General features: G+C 40.4%; 1 protein-coding gene across 1 annotated transcript in view; it reads left to right on the top strand.

Moving 5' to 3' along the window:
* Nucleotides 1-3,142: 3,142 nt before the first annotated feature.
* The window catches only part of LOC138854347 (blastula protease 10-like), a 106,443-nt gene continuing 90,010 nt past the window's right edge, over nucleotides 3,143-19,575 (top strand). The window contains exon 1 of the mRNA XM_070096963.1: nucleotides 3,143-3,250. Coding sequence (XP_069953064.1) covers nucleotides 3,185-3,250 — 66 coding nt within the window. The 5' untranslated portion in view covers nucleotides 3,143-3,184. The remainder of the gene's footprint in view (nucleotides 3,251-19,575) is intronic.

Genomic DNA, 19,575 nt, shown 5'->3' with positions numbered 1-19,575 from the left:
AATCGGAGCCCTTTGATTGAACTTTGTATAGAAAGGGGTTTAGTTATAGGTAATACATATTTTAAGAAAAAGAGGATAAATAAGTGTACAAAATATGATGTAGGACGAAATGACAGTAATTGTTGGATGATGTATTGGTAGATAAAAGACTGTTGAGTAGACTTCAGGATGTACATGTTTATAGAGGGGCAACAGATATATCAGATCACTTTCTAGTTGTAGCTACACTGAGAGTAAAAGGTAGATGGGATACAAGGAGAATAGAAGCATCAGGGAAGAGAGAGGTGAAGGTTTGTAAACTGAAAGAGGAGACAGCTATTGGAGGATAGATGGGCTAAGGAGAGCATAGGCAATGGGGTCGAAGAGGTATAGGGTAGGTTTAAGATTGTAGTGTTAGAGTGTTCAGCAGAAGTTTGTGGTTACAGGAAAGTGGGTGCAGGAGGGAAGAGGAGCTATTGGTGGAATGATGATGTAAAGAGATTAGTAAGGGAGAAAAAGTTAGCATATGAGAAGTTTTTACAAAGTAGAAGTAATGCAAGGAGGGAAGAATATATGGAGAAAAAGAGTGAGGTTAAGAGAGTGGTGAAGCAATGTAAAAAGAGAGCAAATGAGAGAGTGGGTGAGATGTTATCAACAAATTTTGTTGAAAATAAGAAAAAGTTTTGGAGTGAGATTAACAAGTTAAGGAAGCCTAGAGAACAAATGGATTTGTCAGTTAAAATTAGGAGAGGAGAGTTATTAAATGGAGAGGTAGAGGTTTTGTTAAGATGGAGGGAATGTTTTGAGGAATTGTTAAATGTTGATGAAGATAGGGAAGCTGTGATTTCGTGTATAGGGCAAAGAGGAATAACATCTTGTAGGAGTGACGAAGAGCCAGTTGGGAGTGTGAGGGAAGTTCGTGAGGCAGTAGGTAAAATGAAAGGGGGTAAGGCAGCCGGGATTGATGGGATAAAGATGGAAATGTTGAAAGCAGGTGGGGATATAGTTTTGTAGTGGTTGGTGCAATTATTTAATAAATGTATGGAAGAGGGTAAGGTACCTAGGGATTGGCAGAGAGCATGCATAGTTCCTTTGTATAAAGGCAAAGGGGACAAAAGAGACTGCAAAAATTATAGGGGGATAAGTCTGTTGAGTATACCTGGTAAAGTGTATGGTAGAGTTGTTATTGAAGAATTAAGAGTAAGACGGAGAATAGGATACCAGATAAACAAGGAGGCTTTAGGAAAGGTAGGGGGTGTGTGGACCAGGTGTTTACAGTGAAATATATAAGTGAACAGAATTTAGATAAAGCTAAAAGGTATTTGTGGCATTTATGGATTTGGAAAAGGCGTATGACAGGGTGGATAGGGGGGGCAATGTGGCAGATGTTGCAGGTTTATGGTGTAGGAGGTAGGTTACTGAAAGCAGTGAAGAGTTTTTACGAGGATAGTGAGGCTTAAGTTAGACTAGAGTATGCAGGAAAGAGGGAAATTATTTCTCAGTTAAAGTAGTCCTTAGACAAGGATGTGTGATGTCACTGTGGTTGTTTAATATATTTATAGATGTTGTTGTAAGAGAAGTAAATGCGAGGGTCTTGGCAAGAGGCGTGGAGTTAAAAGATAAAGAATCACACATAAAGTGGGAGTTGTCACAGTTGCTCTTTGCTGATGACACTGTGCTCTTGGGAGATTCTGAAGAGAAGTTGCAGAGGTTGGTGGATGAATTTGGTAGGGTATGCAAAAGAGGAAAATTAAAAGTGAATATAGGAAAGAGTAAGGTTATGAGGATAACAAAAAGATTAGGTGATGAAAGATTGGATATCAGATTCGAGGGAGAGAGTATGGAGGAGATGAATGTATTCAGATATCTGGGAGTGGACGTGTCAGTGGATGGGTCTATGAAAGATGAGGTGAATCATAGAATTGATGAGCGGAAAAGGATGAGTGGTCCACTTTTGAGTCTGTGGAGACAAGGAACTTTGTCCTTGGAGGCAAAGAGGGGAATGTATGAGAGAATAGTTTTACCAACGCTCTTATATGGATGTGAAGCATGGGTGATGAATGTTGCAGCTAGGAGAAGGCTGGAGGCAGTGGAGATGTAATGTCTGAGGGCAATGTGTGGTGTGAATATAATGCAGAGAATTCGCAGTTTGGAAGTTAGGAGGAGGTGAGGGATTACCAAAACTGTTGTCCAGAGGGCTGAGGAAGGGTTGTTGAGGTGGTTCAGACATGTAGAGAGAATGGAGCGAAACAGAATGACTTCAAGAGTGTATCAGTCTGTAGTGGAAGGAAGGCGGGGTAGGGGTCGGCCTAGGAAAGGTTGGAGGGAGGGGGTAAAAGAGGTTTTGTGTGCGAGGGGCTTGGACTTCCAGCGGGCATGCGTGAGCGTGTTTGATAGGAGTGAATGGAGACAAATGGTTTTTAATACTTGACGTGCTGTTGGAGTGTGAGCAAAGTAACATTTATGAAGGGATTCAGGGAAACCGGCAGGCCGGACTTGAGTCCTGGAGATGGGAAGTACAGTGCCTGCACTCTGAAGGAGGGGTGTTAATGTTGCAGTTTAAAAACTGTAGTGTAAAGCACTCTTCTGGCAAGACAGTGATGGAGTGAATGATGGTGAAAGTTTTTCTTTTTCGGGCCACCCTGCCTTGGTGGGAATCGGCCAGTGTGATAATAATAAATAAAACTAAAAAAATATATCACATCAATGAAATGAAGCAAATTAATCAGAGTACAGTCAGAATATTTTAAGTTGGTATCATTAAGCTGTGACACAAGACGTATGTTCAGTAGAGGTTAACGATATCAGTCGTGGATATTTTATACATAATAATTATTTTACCCTATCAGTAAATGAGGAAATAAACTCTAGCTGCAAAAGTACCTGCTTTTGTGACCCCGCGTCAAATATTTGGAAATGATGAATAACTTGTTGTATTCCATATAGAATTATGGTCATTATGAGCATTTCTTTTTCATTATAAACATTAAATTTATACTCCAAAACATTCTTATGTATATATAAAAATGTTTATAACTGTAAGCATTCTTGCAGATGTTTTAACAGGGGGAGTGGGGGAGGGGAAGTGCAGGAGGGGTAGTGGGGCATGGAGAGAGGGGGAGGGCGGAGTGGTGGAGAGGGAGGATTGTGAGTATATAAGCTGGAAGGAAACTGTCAAACATCACACACTCTTTGCTGCGTCACCATGGTGTCGAGGGTGCGGTTGCTTCTGGCAGTGGTCAGTCTTGTGACAGTAGTCACCTGTGCTCAAGTAAGTTATCCTCTTGTAGCCAGTGTTATGACAGTAGTTACTTGTGCTCAAGTAAGTTATCCTCATGTAGCCAGTGTTATGACAGTTGTCATCGGTGCTCAGGTATATTATCCTCCTGTTGCCTATCTTGTGGCAGAAGCCACTGATGCTCTGGAATGGTATTTTAACGTGACCTGCCTTCAGTCAGTAGTAACTGGTTGTTGAAGTATTTTATCCTCATGTTGTCAGTCTTGTGGGAGCAGTCACTTGTGTTCTTTGTTATCAACAAGTGTCAGTCTTGTGGGAGCAGTCACTTGTGCTCTGATATGTTATCAACATGTGTCAGTCTTGTGGGAGCAGTCACTTGTGTTCAGATATGTTATTAACAAGTGTCAGTCTTGTGGGAGCAGTCACTTGTGCTCTGATATGTTATCAACATGTGTCAGTCTAGTGGGAGCAGTCACTTGTGCTCTGATACGTTATCAACATGTGTCAAGTTTTAAGGGTAGTAACTCGTGTTACCGCTAAGGGTATAGTTTTGAGGCAGTATCACTTTTATTCTAGAGAATTATATCCAGGTGAGCAGTCTCGTAGTAGTAATAACTAGTAAGCCATGCGTGTCGTATGAGGCGACTAAAATGCCGGGAGCAATGGGCTAGTAACCCCTTCTCCTGTAAACATTTACTAAAAAAGAGAAAAAGAAAAACTTTATAAAACTGGGATGCTTGAATGTGTGTGGATGTAGTGTGGATGACAAGAAACAGATGATTGCTGATGCTATGAATGAAAAGAAGTTGGATGTAAAGGCCCTAAGCGAAACAAAGCTGAAGGGGGTAGGGGAGTTTCGGTGGGGGGAAATAAATGGGATTAAATCTGGAGTATCTGAGAGAGTTAGAGCTAAGGAAGGGGTAGCAATAATGTTGAAGGATCAGTTAAGGAAGGAGAAAAGAGAATATGAATGTGTAAATTCAAGGATTATGTGGATTAAAGTAAAGGTTGGATGCAAAACGTGGGTCATAATAAGCGTGTATGCACCTGGAGAAGAGAGGAATGTAGAGGAGAGAGAGAGATTTTGGGAGATGTTAAGTGAATGTATAGGAACCTTTGAACAAAGTGAGAGAGTAATTGTGGTAGGGGACCTGAATGCTAAAGTAGGAGAAACTTTTAGAGAGGGGGTGGTAGGTAAGTTTGGGGGTGCCAGGTGTAAATGATAATGGATACCCTTTGATTGAGTTTTGTATAGAAAGGGGTTTAGTTATAAGTAATACATATTTTAAGAAAAAGAGGATAAATAAGTATACAAGATATGATGTAGGGAGAAATGACAGTAGTTTGTTGGATTATGTATTGGTAGATAAAAGACTGTTGAGTAGACTTCAGGATGTACATGTTTATAGAGGAGCCACAGATATATCAGATCACTTTTTAGGTGTAGCTACACTGAGAGTAAAAGGTAGAAGGGATACAAGGAGAATAGAAGCATCAGAGAAGAGAGAGGTGAAGGTTTATAAACTAAAAGAGGAGGCAGTTAGGGTAAGATATAAACAGCTATTGGAGGATAGATGGGCTAATGAGAGCATAGGCAATGGGGTCGAAGAGGTATGGGGTAGGTTTAAAAATGTAGTGTTAGAGTCTTCAGAAGAAGTTTGTGGTTACAGGAAAGTGGGTTCGGGAGGGAAGAGGAGCGATTGGTGGAATGATGATGTAAAATGAGTACTAAGGGAGAAAGAGTTATCATATGGGAAGTTTTTACAAAGTAGAAGTGATACAAGGAGGGAAGAGTACTTGGAGAAAAAGAGAGAGGTTAAGAGAGTGGCGAAGCAATGTAAAAAGAGAGCAAATGAGAGTGGGTGAGATTTTATCAACAAATTTTATTGAAAATAAGAAAAAGTTTTGGAGTGAGATTAACAAGTTAAGGAAGCCTAGAGAACAAATGGATTTGTCAGTTAAAAATAGGAGAGGAGACTTATTAAATTGAGAGTTAGAGGTATTGGGAAGATGGAGGGAATATTTTGAGAAATTATTAAATGTTGATGAAGATAGGGAAGCTGTGATTTCGTGTATAGGGCAAGGAGGAATAACATCTTGTAGGAGTGACGAAGAGCTAGTTGTGAGTGTGGAGGAAGTTCGTGAGGCAGTAGGTAAAATGAAAGGGGATTGATGGGATAAGGATAGAAATGTTAAAAGCAGGTGGGGATATAGTTTTGGAGTGGTTGGTGCTATTATTTAATAAATGTATGGAAGAGGGTAAGGTACCTAGGGATTGGCAGAGAGCATGCATAGTTCCTTTGTATAAAGGCAAAGGGGACAAAAGAGAGTTCAAAAATTATAGGGGGATAAGCCTGTTGAGTATACCTGGTAAAGTGTATTTTAGAGTTATTGTTGAAAGAATTAAGAGTAAGACGGAGAATAGGATAGCAGATGAACAAGGAGGCGTTAGGAAAGGTAAGGGGTGTGTGGGCCAGGTGTTTACAGTGAAACATATAAGTGAACAGTATTTAGATAAGGCTAAAGAGGTCTTTGTGGCATTTATGGATTTGGAAAAGGCGTGTGACAGGGTGGATAGGGGGGCAATGTGGCAGATGTTGCAGGTGTATGGTATAGGAGGTAGATTACTGAAAGCAGTGAAGAGCTTTTACGAGGATAGTGAGGCTCAAGTTAGAGTATGTAGGAAAGAGGGAGATTATTTTCCAGTAAAAGTAGTCCTTAGACAAGGATGTGTGATGTCACCGTGGTTGTTTAATATATTTATAGATGGAGTTGTAAGAGAAGTAAATGCGGGGGTCTTGGCAAGAGGCGTGGAGTTAAAAGATAAGGAATCACACATAAAGTGGGAGTTGTCACAGTTGCTCTTTGCTGACGACACTGTGCTCTTGGGAGATTCTGAAGAGAAGTTGCAGAGGTTGGTGGATGAATTTGGTAGGGTATGTAAAAGAAGAAAATTAAAAGTGAATGCAGGAAAGAGTAAAGTTATGAGGATAACAAAAAAATTAGGTGATGAAAGATTGGATATCAGATTTGAGAGAGAGAGTATGGAGGAGGTGAATGTAATCAGATATTTGGTAGTGGACGTGTCAGTGGATGGGTCTATGAAAGATGAGGTGAATCATAGAACTGATGAGGGGAAAAGGGTGAGCGGTGCACTTAGGAGTCTGTGGAGACAAAGAACTTTGTCCTTGGAGGCAAAGAGGGGATTGTATGAGAGTATAGTTTTACCAACGCTCTTATATGGGTGTAAAGCATGGGTGATGAATGTTGCAGCGAGGAGAAGGCTGGAGGCAGTGGAGATGTCATGTCTGAGGGCAATATGTGGTGTGAATATAATGCAGAGAATTCGTAGTTTGGAAGTTAGGAGGAGGTGCAGGATTTCCAAAACTGTTGTCCAGAGGGCTTAGGAATGGTTGTTGAGGTGGTTCAGACATGTAGAATGGAGCGAAACAGAATGACTTCAAGAGTGTATCAGTCTGTTGTGGAAGGAAGGCGGGGTAGGGGTCGTCCTAGGAAAGGTTGGAGGGAGGGGGTAAAAGAGGTTTTGTGTGCGTGGGGTTTATACTTCCAGCAGGCATGCGTGAGCGTATTTGATAGGAGTGAATGGAGACAAATGGTTTTTAATACATGATGTGCTGTTGGAGTGTGAGCAAAGTAACATTTATGAAGAGGTTCAGGGAAACCGGCAGGCCGGACTTGAGTCCTGGAGATGGGAAGTACAGTGCCTGCACTCTGAATGATGGGTTTTAATGTTGCAGTTTAAAAACTGTACTGTAAAGCACCCTTCTGGCAAGACAGTGATGGAGTTTATTGTTTGTTGAAAGTGTTTCTTTTTAGGGCCACCCTGCCTTGGTGGGAATCGGCCAGTGTGTTAATAATAATAATAACAAAATGAGCAAGTAGCTAGTACTGCTGCAACAGTCACTCGTATTCTAATTCGTTATCCCCAAATAGCGAATTTTGGGGATATAGTCACTTGTGTTTAACCTCAAGTGGTAAGTCATGTGATCTCAGGTATTGTACTCTAGTTTTGTAAGTAGAATAAAAAAAATGGCGCATACTGATCCCAATGGCGCATACTGATGAAATAATGAAAATTATTACTATTACTCTAATATAAGACTAAAAGGTTAATGGAATACAAGGAGAATGTAATCATGAAGTAAGAAAATAGTAAAGGTTTATAAACCAAAATAGGAGGCAGTTAGGGTAAGATATAAACAAATATTTGGTGAAAAATTGGCTAGCGAGAGCCTAGGCAATAAGGTCGAAGAGGTACGGGATAGATTTAAAATGCAGTGTAAGTGTTCAGCTGAAGTGTGAGGTAACAGGAACGTGGGTGCGGGAGGGAAGAACAGCGATTGGTGGAATGATGAGGTAAAATGAGAGAGAAAAAATTAGCATTTGAGAGATTTTCTACAAAGTAAATGTGTTATAAGGAGAGAGGAGTATGAGGACAAACAACCGAGGATAAGAGACCGGTGAAGGAATGTAAAAGTGAAGCAAATGAGAGAGTGGGTGGGATGTTATCAACAAATATTATTGAGAAGAAAAAGTTTTGGAGTGAGATTAATAAGTTAAGAAAGTCTAGGGAATGAAGGAATCTGACACTTAAAAATAAGGAGAGGAGAGTTATTAGATGGAGAGTTGAAGGTATAGGGAAGATGGAGGGAATATTTTTAGTAACTGGAATGCTGATGAAGAAAGAGAAGCTGTGATTTTGTGTACTGGCCAGAGAGGTATAACATCTTGTAGGAGTGAAGAAGAACCAGATGTGAGTGTGGGGGAAGGTGCATGAGGCTGTGAGTAAAATGAAAGGGGTAAGACAGCTGGAATCGATGGGATCAAGTCAGAAATGTTAAAAGCAGGCAGGTGGTGCTTTTATTTAATAAATGTATGAGATAGAGGAAGGTACCTAGCATACATGGAGAGGGTTTCGGGGGTCAAAGACCCCGCGGCTGGGCCTGAGACCAGGCCTCGTGGTGGATCAGGATCTGATCAATCAGGCTGTTACTGCTGGCTGTACGCAAACTGACGTATGAACCACAGCCCGGTTGGTCAAGTACTGACTTCAGATGTCTGTCCAGGGCCTTCGTGAAGACAGCCAGAGGTCTATTGGTAATTCCCCTTATGTATACTGGGAGGCAATTGAAGAGTTGTACAGTTCTTTCGAGTAAACGCAGAAGGGACATAAGAGAGCTTAAAATTATAGGGGAATAAGCCTGTTGAGTGAAAACGGTAAAGTTTATTGTAAAGTATTATTGAAAGAATTAACAGTAATATGGAGAGCCGAAAAAACCATACCACAGGTGAGGCTTGAACTCGCGGTGAGTCGTAAAACTCCAGACTGATGCATATAGCCACTGGGCCAGCTGGTTACAATAAGATTCATCTAATTAGGTATATTTATACACCATAAGAAGGTTAGCATAGGCACCACTGTGACTCCTTATGCGAGTTTTTACTAATGAAACGCCGGCCAGCGTGGCAGGACTGCAGATGAGCAAGGAGGTTTTAGAAAGGGTAGTGGGTGTGTAGACTAAGTTTTTACCATGAAGCATACAGATAAACAGTATTTAGATATGGTAAGGAGGATTTCGTATAGAAATATTTCCTTTCACCCCTATGGATTCTCTTTGTTTCCAGCTTCCATCTGTGTCACTTTGATCCTAGACATAGTAATTCAAGAAGCCTGCCACTATCTACTCTATTTCTCCATCTTAAGGAGAGATAAGATAAGAGATAAGATTTCGCTCGGATTTTTAACCCCCAGAGGGTTAGCCATCCAGGATAACCCAAGAAAGTCAGTGCGTCATCGAGAACTGTCTTACTTATTTCCATTGTGATAATCAATCTTGTCCCCCAGAATGCGACCCAAACCAGTCGACTAACACCCAGGTACCTATTTGCTGCTACGTGAACAGGACAACAGGTGTAAGGAAACGCCTCGAAATGTTTCTACCCCGCAGGTACATAAGAGATACCCTCACTGTTGTACCTTCCACACCAATTGTTGTACTCAGTTCTCTCACCGTTGTACATATTGCACCCTCTACTGTACCCACTACAATCACTCTTGTACCCAGTCCACTCACTGTTATACATACTACACCCACTGCTGTACCCACTCCACTCACTCTTGTACTTACTACACTCACTATTGTACCCACTACACTCACTAGTGTAACACTAAACCTTCTGTTGTACCCATCACACCCACTATTGTACCCACTACACCCACTGTTGTACAGACTACACCCACTATTGTACTCAATACACCCACTATTGTACCCATTGCACCCACTATTGTACCCACTACACCCACTATTCTACCCATTACACCAACTATTGTACCCACTACACTCATTGTTGTACAACTATTCCAAATATTGTACCCACTACACCCACGGCGAATGGTTACCGTACTGTTCAAGCAAGTTGTTCTGATTGCCAGGTTGGTCAGAAAGAAAGATTATTTGAGGACGTTTAGTCAGTCACATGTTGAGTCGAGTCTTGAGACATAGCGGACTACATACACACACACATTCATACACACACACACACATACATACACACATTCATACACACACACATACATACATACACACATTCATACACACATACATACACACATACATACACTTGACTTTCGATGCTATGAAAATGACATAGCATGGAAAGTCAAGTCTGACCCAAAGCTGTTGTATAGCCACATCAGGAGGAAAACAACAGTCAAGGACCAGGTAATCAGACTGAGGAAGGGTGATGGGGACTTCACAAGAAACGACCGAGAGGTATGACAGGAGCTTAACACGAGATTTAAAGAAGTATTTACAGTGGAAACCAGTAAGACTTCAGGAAATCAGAACAGGGGGGTACACCAGCAAGTGCTGGATGAGGTACATATAACCAAGGAGGTGAAGAAGCTGCTATGCGAACTTGACACCTCAAAAGCGGTGGGACCAGACAACATCTCTCCGTGGGTCCTTAAAGAGGGAGCAGAGATACTGTGTGTGCCATTAACAAAGAACTTTAGCACATCAACTGAAACTGGGCAACTCCCTGAGGTATGGAAGAGGGCAAATGTAATCCCAATTTTTAAAAAGAGAGACAGACATGAGGCACTAAACTACAGACCTGTATCACTAACGTGTCTAGTATGCAAAGTCATGGAGAAGATCATCAGGAGAGTGGTGGAGCATCTGGAAAGAAACAAGTGTATAATTGACAACCAGCACGGTTTCAGGGAAGGAAAATCCTCTGTCACAAACCTACTGGAGTTTTATGACAAGGTGACAGAAGTAAGACAAGAGAGAGAGGGGTGGATCGACTGCATTTTTTTGGACTGCAAGAAGGCCTTCAACACAGTTCCTCACAAGAGGTTACTGCAAAAGCTAGAGGATCAGGCACACATAACAGGAAAGGCACTGCAATGGATCAGAGAATACCTGACAAGGAGACAACAACGGGTCATGGTATGTGATGAGGTGTCAGAGTGGGCGCCTGTGACAAGCGGGGTTCCACAGGGGTCAGTCCTAGGACCTGTGCTGTTCTTGGTACGTATATGTGAATGACATAACGGAAGGGATAGACTCAGAAGTGTCCTTGTTTGCAGATGATGTGAAGTTAATGAGAAGAATCAAATCGGATGAGGATCAGGCAGGACTACAAAGAGACCTGGACAGGCTGCAAGCCTGGTCCAGCAACTGGCTCCTTGAGTTTAACCCTGCCAAATGCAAAGTCATGAAGATTAGGGAAGGACAAAGAAGACCGCTGACACAATATAGTTTAGATGGCCAAAGACTCCAAACCTCACTCAAGGAAAAAGATCTGGGGGTGAGTATAACACCGAGCATATCTCCTGAGGCGCACATCAGTCAGATAACTGCTGCTGCATACGGGCGTCTGGCAAACCTACGGATAGCGTTCCGATACCTCAGTAAGGATTCGTTCAAGACTCTGTATAACATTTAAGTCAGGCCCATACTGGAGTATGCAGCACCAGTTTGGAATCCACACCTAGTCAAGCACGTCAAGAAATTAGAGAAAGTGCAAAGGTTTGCAACAAGACTAGTCCCAGAGCTAAGGGGATAGTTCTATGAAGAAAGTTTGAGGGAAATCGGCCTGACGACACTGGAGGACTGGAGGGTCAGGAGACATGATAATGACATATAAAATACAGCACGGAATAGACAAGGTGGACAAAGACGGGATGTTCCAGAGAAGGGACACAGACACAAGAGGTCACAATTGGAAGTTGAAGGCTCAGATGAATCAAAGGGATGTTAGGAAGTATTTCTTCAGTCATAGAGTAGTCAGGCCGTGGAATAGCCAAGAAAGTGACGTAGTGGAGGCGGGAACCATACATAGTTTTTAGGCGAGGTATGATAAAGCTCATGGGGCAGGAAGAGAGAGGGCCTAGTAGCAATCAGCAAAGAGGTGGGGCCAGGAGCTATGACTCGACCCCTGCAACCACAAATAGGTGAGTACAAATAGGTGAGTACACATTCATACACACTCACTTGTATATATATTAATATTATGTTTATAATTGCTGATAATGTACCAGACGATACTTAGGAGCCATCAAGATATAAAATGTGCCTTCAGCATTATTATGCTATATATCTTACTTTTGCAATACAAGAGAAATGTAGGAACTTACAACCTATATTATATAAATCTATTCACTTTGATATTGTCCACCTAGACAACTTTAACTTTGTTAATTTACATATCTTTATTTTAATTTCTTTAGTTATTAACCTTCCAGTTGAGATCCTAAAGCACTATAATAATAATATCTTTATTTACTATAAGTACATATACATGGTATACAGACCAAATAAGGTCAGTGCAAATAAGGTCAGTGTCCCAGGATGCTTCACTTTCCTAGTTCCTTGATAATGTGAGTAGTCACGAAAGCGCTTGGAATTTCTCTATTCTTTCAGAGTGGTTGTTTTGCATATTTTGAAATCACCTGTTTACTGTGATCTTATTGCATATATATATATATATATATATATATATATATATATATATATATATATATATATATATATATATATATATATATATATATATACATATATATATATATATATATATATATATATATATATATATATATATATATATATATAAATATATATTTATATATATATATATATATATATATATATATAAATATATATATATTTTTTTTTATCACACTGGCCGATTCCCACCTAGGCAGGGTGGCCCGAAAAAGAAAAACTTTCACCATCATTCACTCCATCACTGTCTTGCCAGAAGGGTGCTTTACACTACAGTTTTTAAACTGCAACATTAACACCCCTCCTTCAGAGTGCAGGCACTGTACTTCCCATCTCCAGGACTCAAGTCCGGCCTGCCGGTTTCCCTGAACCCCTTCATAAATGTTACTTTGCTCACACTCCAACAGCACGTCAAGTATTAAAAACCATTTGCCTCCATTCACTCCTATCAAACACGCTCATACATACCTGCTGGAAGTCTAAGCCCCTCGAACACAAAACCTCCTTTACCCCCTCTCTCCAACCTTTCCTAGGCCGTCCCCTACCCCGCCTTCCTTCCACTACAGACTGATACACTCTTGAAGTCATTCTGTTTCGCTCCATTCTCTCTACATGTCCGAACCACCTCAACAACCCTTCCTCAGCCCTCTGGACAACAGTTTTGGTAATCCCGCACCTCCTCCTAACTTCCAAACTACGAATTCTCTGCATTATATTCACACCACACATTGCCCTCAGACATGACATCTCCACTGCCTCCAGCCTTCTCGCTGCAACATTCATCACCCATGCTTCACACCCATATAAGAGCGTTGGTAAAACTATACTCTCATACATTCCCCTCTTTGCCTCCAAGGACAAAGTTCTTTGTCTCCACAGACTCCTAAGTGCACCACTCACTCTTTTTCCCTCATCAATTCTATGATTCACCTCATCTTTCATAGACCCATCCGCTGACACGTCCACTCCCAAATATCTGAATACATTCACCTCCTCCATACTCTCTCGATCCAATCTGATATTCAATCTTTCATCACCTAATCTTTTTGTTATCCTCATAACCTTATTCTTTCCTGTATTCACTTTTAATTTTCTTCTTTTGCACACCCTACCAAATTCATCCACCAATCTCTGCAACTTCTCTTCAGAATCTCCCAAGAGCACAGTGTCATCAGCAAAGAGCAGCTGTGACAACTCCCACTTTGTGTGTGATTCTTTATCTTTTAACTCCACGCCTCTTGTCAAGACCCTCGCATTTACTTCTCTTACAACCCCATCTATAAATATATTAAACAACCACGGTGACATCACACATCCTTGTCTAAGGCCTACTTTTACTGGGAAATAATTTCCCTCTTTCCTACATACTCTAACTTGAGCCTCACTATCCTCGTAAAAACTCTTCACTGCTTTCAGTAACCTACCTCCTACACCATACACTTGCAACATCTGCCACATTGCCCCCCTATCCACCCTGTCATACGCCTTTTCCAAATCCATAAATGCCGCAAAGACCTCTTTAGCCTTATCTAAATACTGTTCACTTATATGTTTCTCTGTAAACACCCGGTCCACACACCCCTACCTTTCCTAAAGCCTCCTTGTTCATCTGCTATCCTATTCTCCGTCTTACACTTAATTCTTTCAATAATAACTCTACCAAACACTTTACCTGGTATACTCAACAGACTTACCCCCCTATAAGTTTTTGCACTCTTTTTTGTCCCCTTTGCCTTTATACAAAGGAACTATGCATGCTCTCTGCCAATCCCTAGGTACCTTACCCTCTTCCATGCATTTATTAAATAATTGCACCAACCACTCCAAAACTATATCTCCACCTGCTTTTAATATTTCTATCTTTATCCCATCAATCCCGGCTGTCTTCCCCCGTTTCATTTTACCTACAGCCTCACGAACTTCCCCCACACTCACAACTGGCTCTTTCTCACTCCTACAAGATGTTATTCCTCCTTGCCCTATACACGAAATCACAGCTTCCCTATCTTCATCAACATTTAACAATTTCTCAAAATATTCCCTCCATCTTCCCAATACCTCTAACTCTCCATTTAATAACTCTCCTCTCCTATTTTTAACTGACAAATCCATTTGTTCTCTAGGCTTCCTTAACTTGTTAATCTCACTCCAAACTTTTTCTTATTTTCAACAAAGTTTGTTGATAACATCTCACCCTCTCTCTCATTTGCTCCCTTTTTACATTGCTTCACCACTCTCTTAACCTCTCTCTTTTTCTCCATATACTCTTCCCTCCTTGCGTCACTTCTACTTTGTAAAATCTTCTCATATGCTAACTTTTTCTCCCTTACTACTCTCTTTACATTATCATTCCACCAATCGCTCCTCTTCCCTCCCACACCCACTTTCCTCTAACCAGAGACTTCTGCTGAACACTCTAACACTACATTTTAAAATCTACCCTATACCTCTTCGACCCCATTGCCTATGCTCTCATTAGCCCATCTATCCTCCAATAGCTGGTTTAAATTGAATTTTGTGCAGAGATTTAAAAGCTCGTGTGAGTGTGAGTTTTCATCAGAGCTGCCTCCTGGTGTTATTACTGCAACAATATTATTTGCTGTATTCCTCCATTTTAGGTGCCTTAAGTTGAAATCACCCAGGAGCAAGATGTTGGGTGCAGGAGCTGGAAGATTTTCCAGACAGTGGTCAATTTTTAACAGCTGTTCCTGGAATTGCTGGGATGTTGCATGCGGAGTCTTGTAGACTACCACAATGACTAGGTTTTGGTTCTCGACCTTTACTGCTAAAACTTCCACTACATCATTTGAGGCATTAAGCAGTTCTGTGCAAACAAGTGACTCTGCAATGTACAGGCCAACCCTCCCCTTTTGCCTGTTCACTCTGTCACATCTGCATAGGTTGTAACCTGGGATCCATATTTCGTTGTCCAAGTGATCCTTTATGTGGGTCTCAGTGAAAGCCGCGAACATTGCCTTTGCCTCTGCAAGCAGTCCACGGATGAAAGGTATTTTGTTGTTTGTTGCTGGCTTTAGACCCTGTATATTTGCAAAGAAGAATGTTATCGGACTGGTGGTATTGTTGGTACTGGGGGGGGATTTTTTTCCGGCATTAGTATCTGTATCTGTTGGTTTGGAGTGGAGGCCATCGACTGTGGTTCCACTCCAGGAATGACTGGATTTGGTGTACGATTTCTGCCATTTCCTGCCAGTTTTTTTTCCTTCTTGGCACTAAAAAACCTCTCCCTCTTGAGTAGGAACTGGCAATGGTAAATCATAGTTAACGAGTTCTTCAGATAAGAAACTTAATAAATCATCACCAATGCCAGTTCCTACTATCATTAAACTTATTAAACTTTGCATTGTTGATGCAAAATTTGTATTTAATGATAAGTTTTACACTCAGAAGTTTGGTATGGCAATGGGAAATCCTCTTTCACCTGTTCTTAGTAACCTATACATGGAATTTTTTGAAACAAGGTTGCTTAACAATCCTCCCTAATAGAGCTAAATGGTTCAGATATGTTGATGATATTTTGTGTCTTATGCCCAAAAATGTAGATATACACCATTTTCTTGGAAAATTAAATAGCTTAGCCCATTCTATAAACTTTACTGTTGAGTTTGAAGAAAATAACTCATTGCCTTTTCTAGATGTTTTAATTATTAAGGGTAATAATGAATTCAAATTTAAAATTTACAGAAAACCTACAAATAACTGTTCCTATGTCCACTATTATTCCTCGCATCAAGATAGAGTCAAACTGTCTGTTTTCTCATCAATGTTTTTGAGAGCTTTACGAATTTGTAGTCCTGAGTTCATAGATGAGGAAACATCCAAAATTTATGATATAGGTAATGATTTAAAATACCTAAGAAATATAATTGATAAATCTTTTAAAGTTGCTAGAAACACTTTTTATAATCCAAAAAGGGGCAACCAACCTTATTCAACTAAAAATATGTTGGTTCTCCCTTACCATGAAAACTTGGTTGATATGCCTTCTCTTCTTAAGACTTTTAATATTAAAGTTGTATTCAAAAATCTTGATACAGTAAAAAAACTTTTGATTAAGAATTCCCCCCAAAATGCTGATGGATGTGTCTATAAGATTCCTTGTAAAATTTGCGATAAAGTTTATTACGGTCAAACTGGTAAAAATCTCGAACTAAGATTAAAACAACATAAATATAGCATTAGAACTGGACAAGATTCCAATGCTCTATTTATTCATGTAAGAGATTTTAACCATCCAATTGATTTTCAAAAAGTTGAGAAAGTAGTATCAAGCAAGTCCATGGACGACAGGAATATAATTGAATCTTGTTTCATAAAAAGCAGTTTTGACAATAATATGAATATTTCCTTTGGTTTATATAAATTAGATCCATTTATAATTAATAGAATTTGGGAAGAATTTAATAATACACTGGACAAATAAATAGCCTGGGGGTGAGTTTTGCAAAAGACCTATCCAAGTTGGCTCGCCGCGCGTCACGTGTTTAACCGTTGTGGGATCTGATAGTGAGGTGCTGGCCGGACCCCTTATATAGCTTCCTTGGATGCTTCACTTTCATAGTTCCTTGATAATGTGAGTAGTCACGAAAGCGCTTGGAATTTCTCTATTCTTTCAGAGTGGTTGTTTTGCATATTTTGAAATCACCTGTTTACTGTGATCTTATTACATATAAATATATATATATATATAAATATATATATATATAAATATATAAATATATATATAAATAAATATATATATATAAATACGTATATATATATATATATATATATATATATGTATGTATATATATATATATATATATATATATATATATATATATATATAAATATATATATTTTTTTTTTATCACACTGGCCGATTCCCACCTAGGCTGGGTGGCCCGAAAAAGAAAAACTTTCACCATCATTCACTCCATCACTGTCTTGCCAGAAGGGTGCTTTACACTACAGTTTTTAAACTGCAACATTAACACCCCTCCATCAGAGTGCAGGCACTGTACATCCCATCTCCAGGACTCAAGTCCAGCCTGCCGGTTTCCCTGAACCCCTTCATAAATGTTACTTTGCTCACACTCCAACAGCACGTCAAGTATTAAAAACCATTTGTCTCCATTCACTTCTATCAAACACGCTCATGCATACCTGCTGGAAGTCCAAGCCCCTCGCACACAAAACCTCCTTTACCCCCTCTCTCCAACCTTTCCTAGGCCGACCCCTACCCCGCCTTCCTTCCACTACAGACTGATACACTCTTGAAGTCATTCTGTTTCGCTCCATTCTCTCTACATGTCCGAACCACCTCTACAACCCTTCCTCAGCCCTCTGGACAACAGTTTTGGTAATCCCGCACCTCCTCCTAACTTCCAAACTACGAATTCTCTGCATTATATTCACACCACACATTGCCCTCAGACATGACATCTCCACTGCCTCCAGCCTTCTCCTCGCTGCAACATTCATCACCCATGCTTCACACCCATATAAGAGCGTTGGTAAAACTATACTCTCATCCATTCCCCTCTTTGCCTCCAAGGACAAAGTTCTTTGTCTCCACAGACTCCTAAGTGCACCACTCACTCTTTTTCCCTCATCAATTCTATGATTCACCTCATCTTTCATAGACCCATCCGCTGACACGTCCACTCCCAAATATCTGAATACATTCACCTCCTCCATACTCTCTCGATACAATCTGATATTCAATCTTTCATCACCTAATCTTTTTGTTATCCTCATAACCTTACTCTTTCCTGTATTCACTTTTAATTTTCTTCTTTTGCACACCCTACCAAATTCATCCACCAATCTCTGCAACTTCTCTTCAGAATCTCCCAAGAGCACAGTGTCATCAGCAAAGAGCAGCTGTGACAACTCCCACTTTGTGTGTGATTCTTTATCTTTTAACTCCACGCCTCTTGTCAAGACCCTCGCATTTACTTCTCTTACAACCCCATCTATAAATATATTAAACAACCACGGTGACATCACACATCCTTGTCTAAGGCCTACTTTTACTGGGAAATAATTTCCCTCTTTCCTACATACTCTAACTTGAGCCTCACTATCCTCGTAAAAACTCTTCACTGCTTTCAGTAACCTACCTCCTACACCATACACTTGCAACATCTGCCACATTGCCCCCATATCCACCCTGTCATACGCCTTTTCCAAATCCATAAATGCCACAAAGACCTCTTTAGCCTTATCTAAATACTGTTCACTTATATGTTTCTCTGTAAACACCTGGTCCACACACCCCTACCTTTCCTAAAGCCTCCTTGTTCATCTGCTATCCTATTCTCCGTCTTACTCTTAATTCTTTCAATAATAACTCTACCATACACTTTACCAGGTATACTCAGCAGACTTATCCCCCTATAATTTTTGCACTCTCTTTTATCCCCTTTGCCTTTATACAAAGGAACTATGCATGCTCTCTGCCAATCCCTAGGTACCTTACCCTCTTCCATACATTTATTAAATAATTGCACCAACCACTCCAAAACTATATCCCCACCTGCTTTTAACATTTCTATCTTTATCCCATCAATCCCGGCTGCCTTACCCCCTTTCATTTTACCTACTGCCTCACGAACTTCCCCCACACTCACAACTGGCTCTTCCTCACTCCTACAAGATGTTATTCCTCCTTGCCCTATACACGAAATCACAGCTTCCCTATCTTCATCAACATTTAACAATTCCTCAAAATATCCCCTCCATCTTCCCAATACCTCTAACTCTCCATTTAATAACGCTCCTCTCCTATTTTTAACTGACAAATCCATTTGTTCTCTAGGCTTTCTTAACTTGTTAATCTCACTCCAAAACTTTTTCTTATTTTCAACAAAATTTGTTGATAACATCTCACCCACTCTCTCATTTGCTCTCTTTTTACATTGCTTTACCACTCTCTTAACCTCTCTCTTTTTCTCCATATACTCTTCCCTCCTTGCATCACTTCTACTTTGTAAAAACTTCTCATATGCTAACTTTTTCTCCCTTACTACTCTCTTTACATCATCATTCCACCAATCGCTCCTCTTCCCTCCCGCACCCACTTTCCTGTAACTACAAACTTCTGCTGAACACTCTAACACTACATTTTTAAACCTACCCCATACCTCTTCGACCCCATTGCCTATGCTCTCATTAGCCCATCTATCCTCCAATAGCTGTTTATATCTTACCCTAACTGCCTCCTCTTTTAGTTTATAAACCTTCACCTCTCTCTTCCCTGATGCTTCTATTCTCCTTGTATCCCATCTACCTTTTACTCTCAGTGTAGCTACAACTAGAAAG

This window comes from Cherax quadricarinatus, chromosome 55, assembly GCF_038502225.1.
Source record: "Cherax quadricarinatus isolate ZL_2023a chromosome 55, ASM3850222v1, whole genome shotgun sequence".
In the NCBI taxonomy this organism is placed as follows: Eukaryota; Metazoa; Arthropoda; class Malacostraca; order Decapoda; family Parastacidae; genus Cherax; species Cherax quadricarinatus.
The sequence above is the reverse complement of the archived record's forward strand: the minus strand, read 5'-3'. Positions and strand labels throughout refer to the sequence as shown.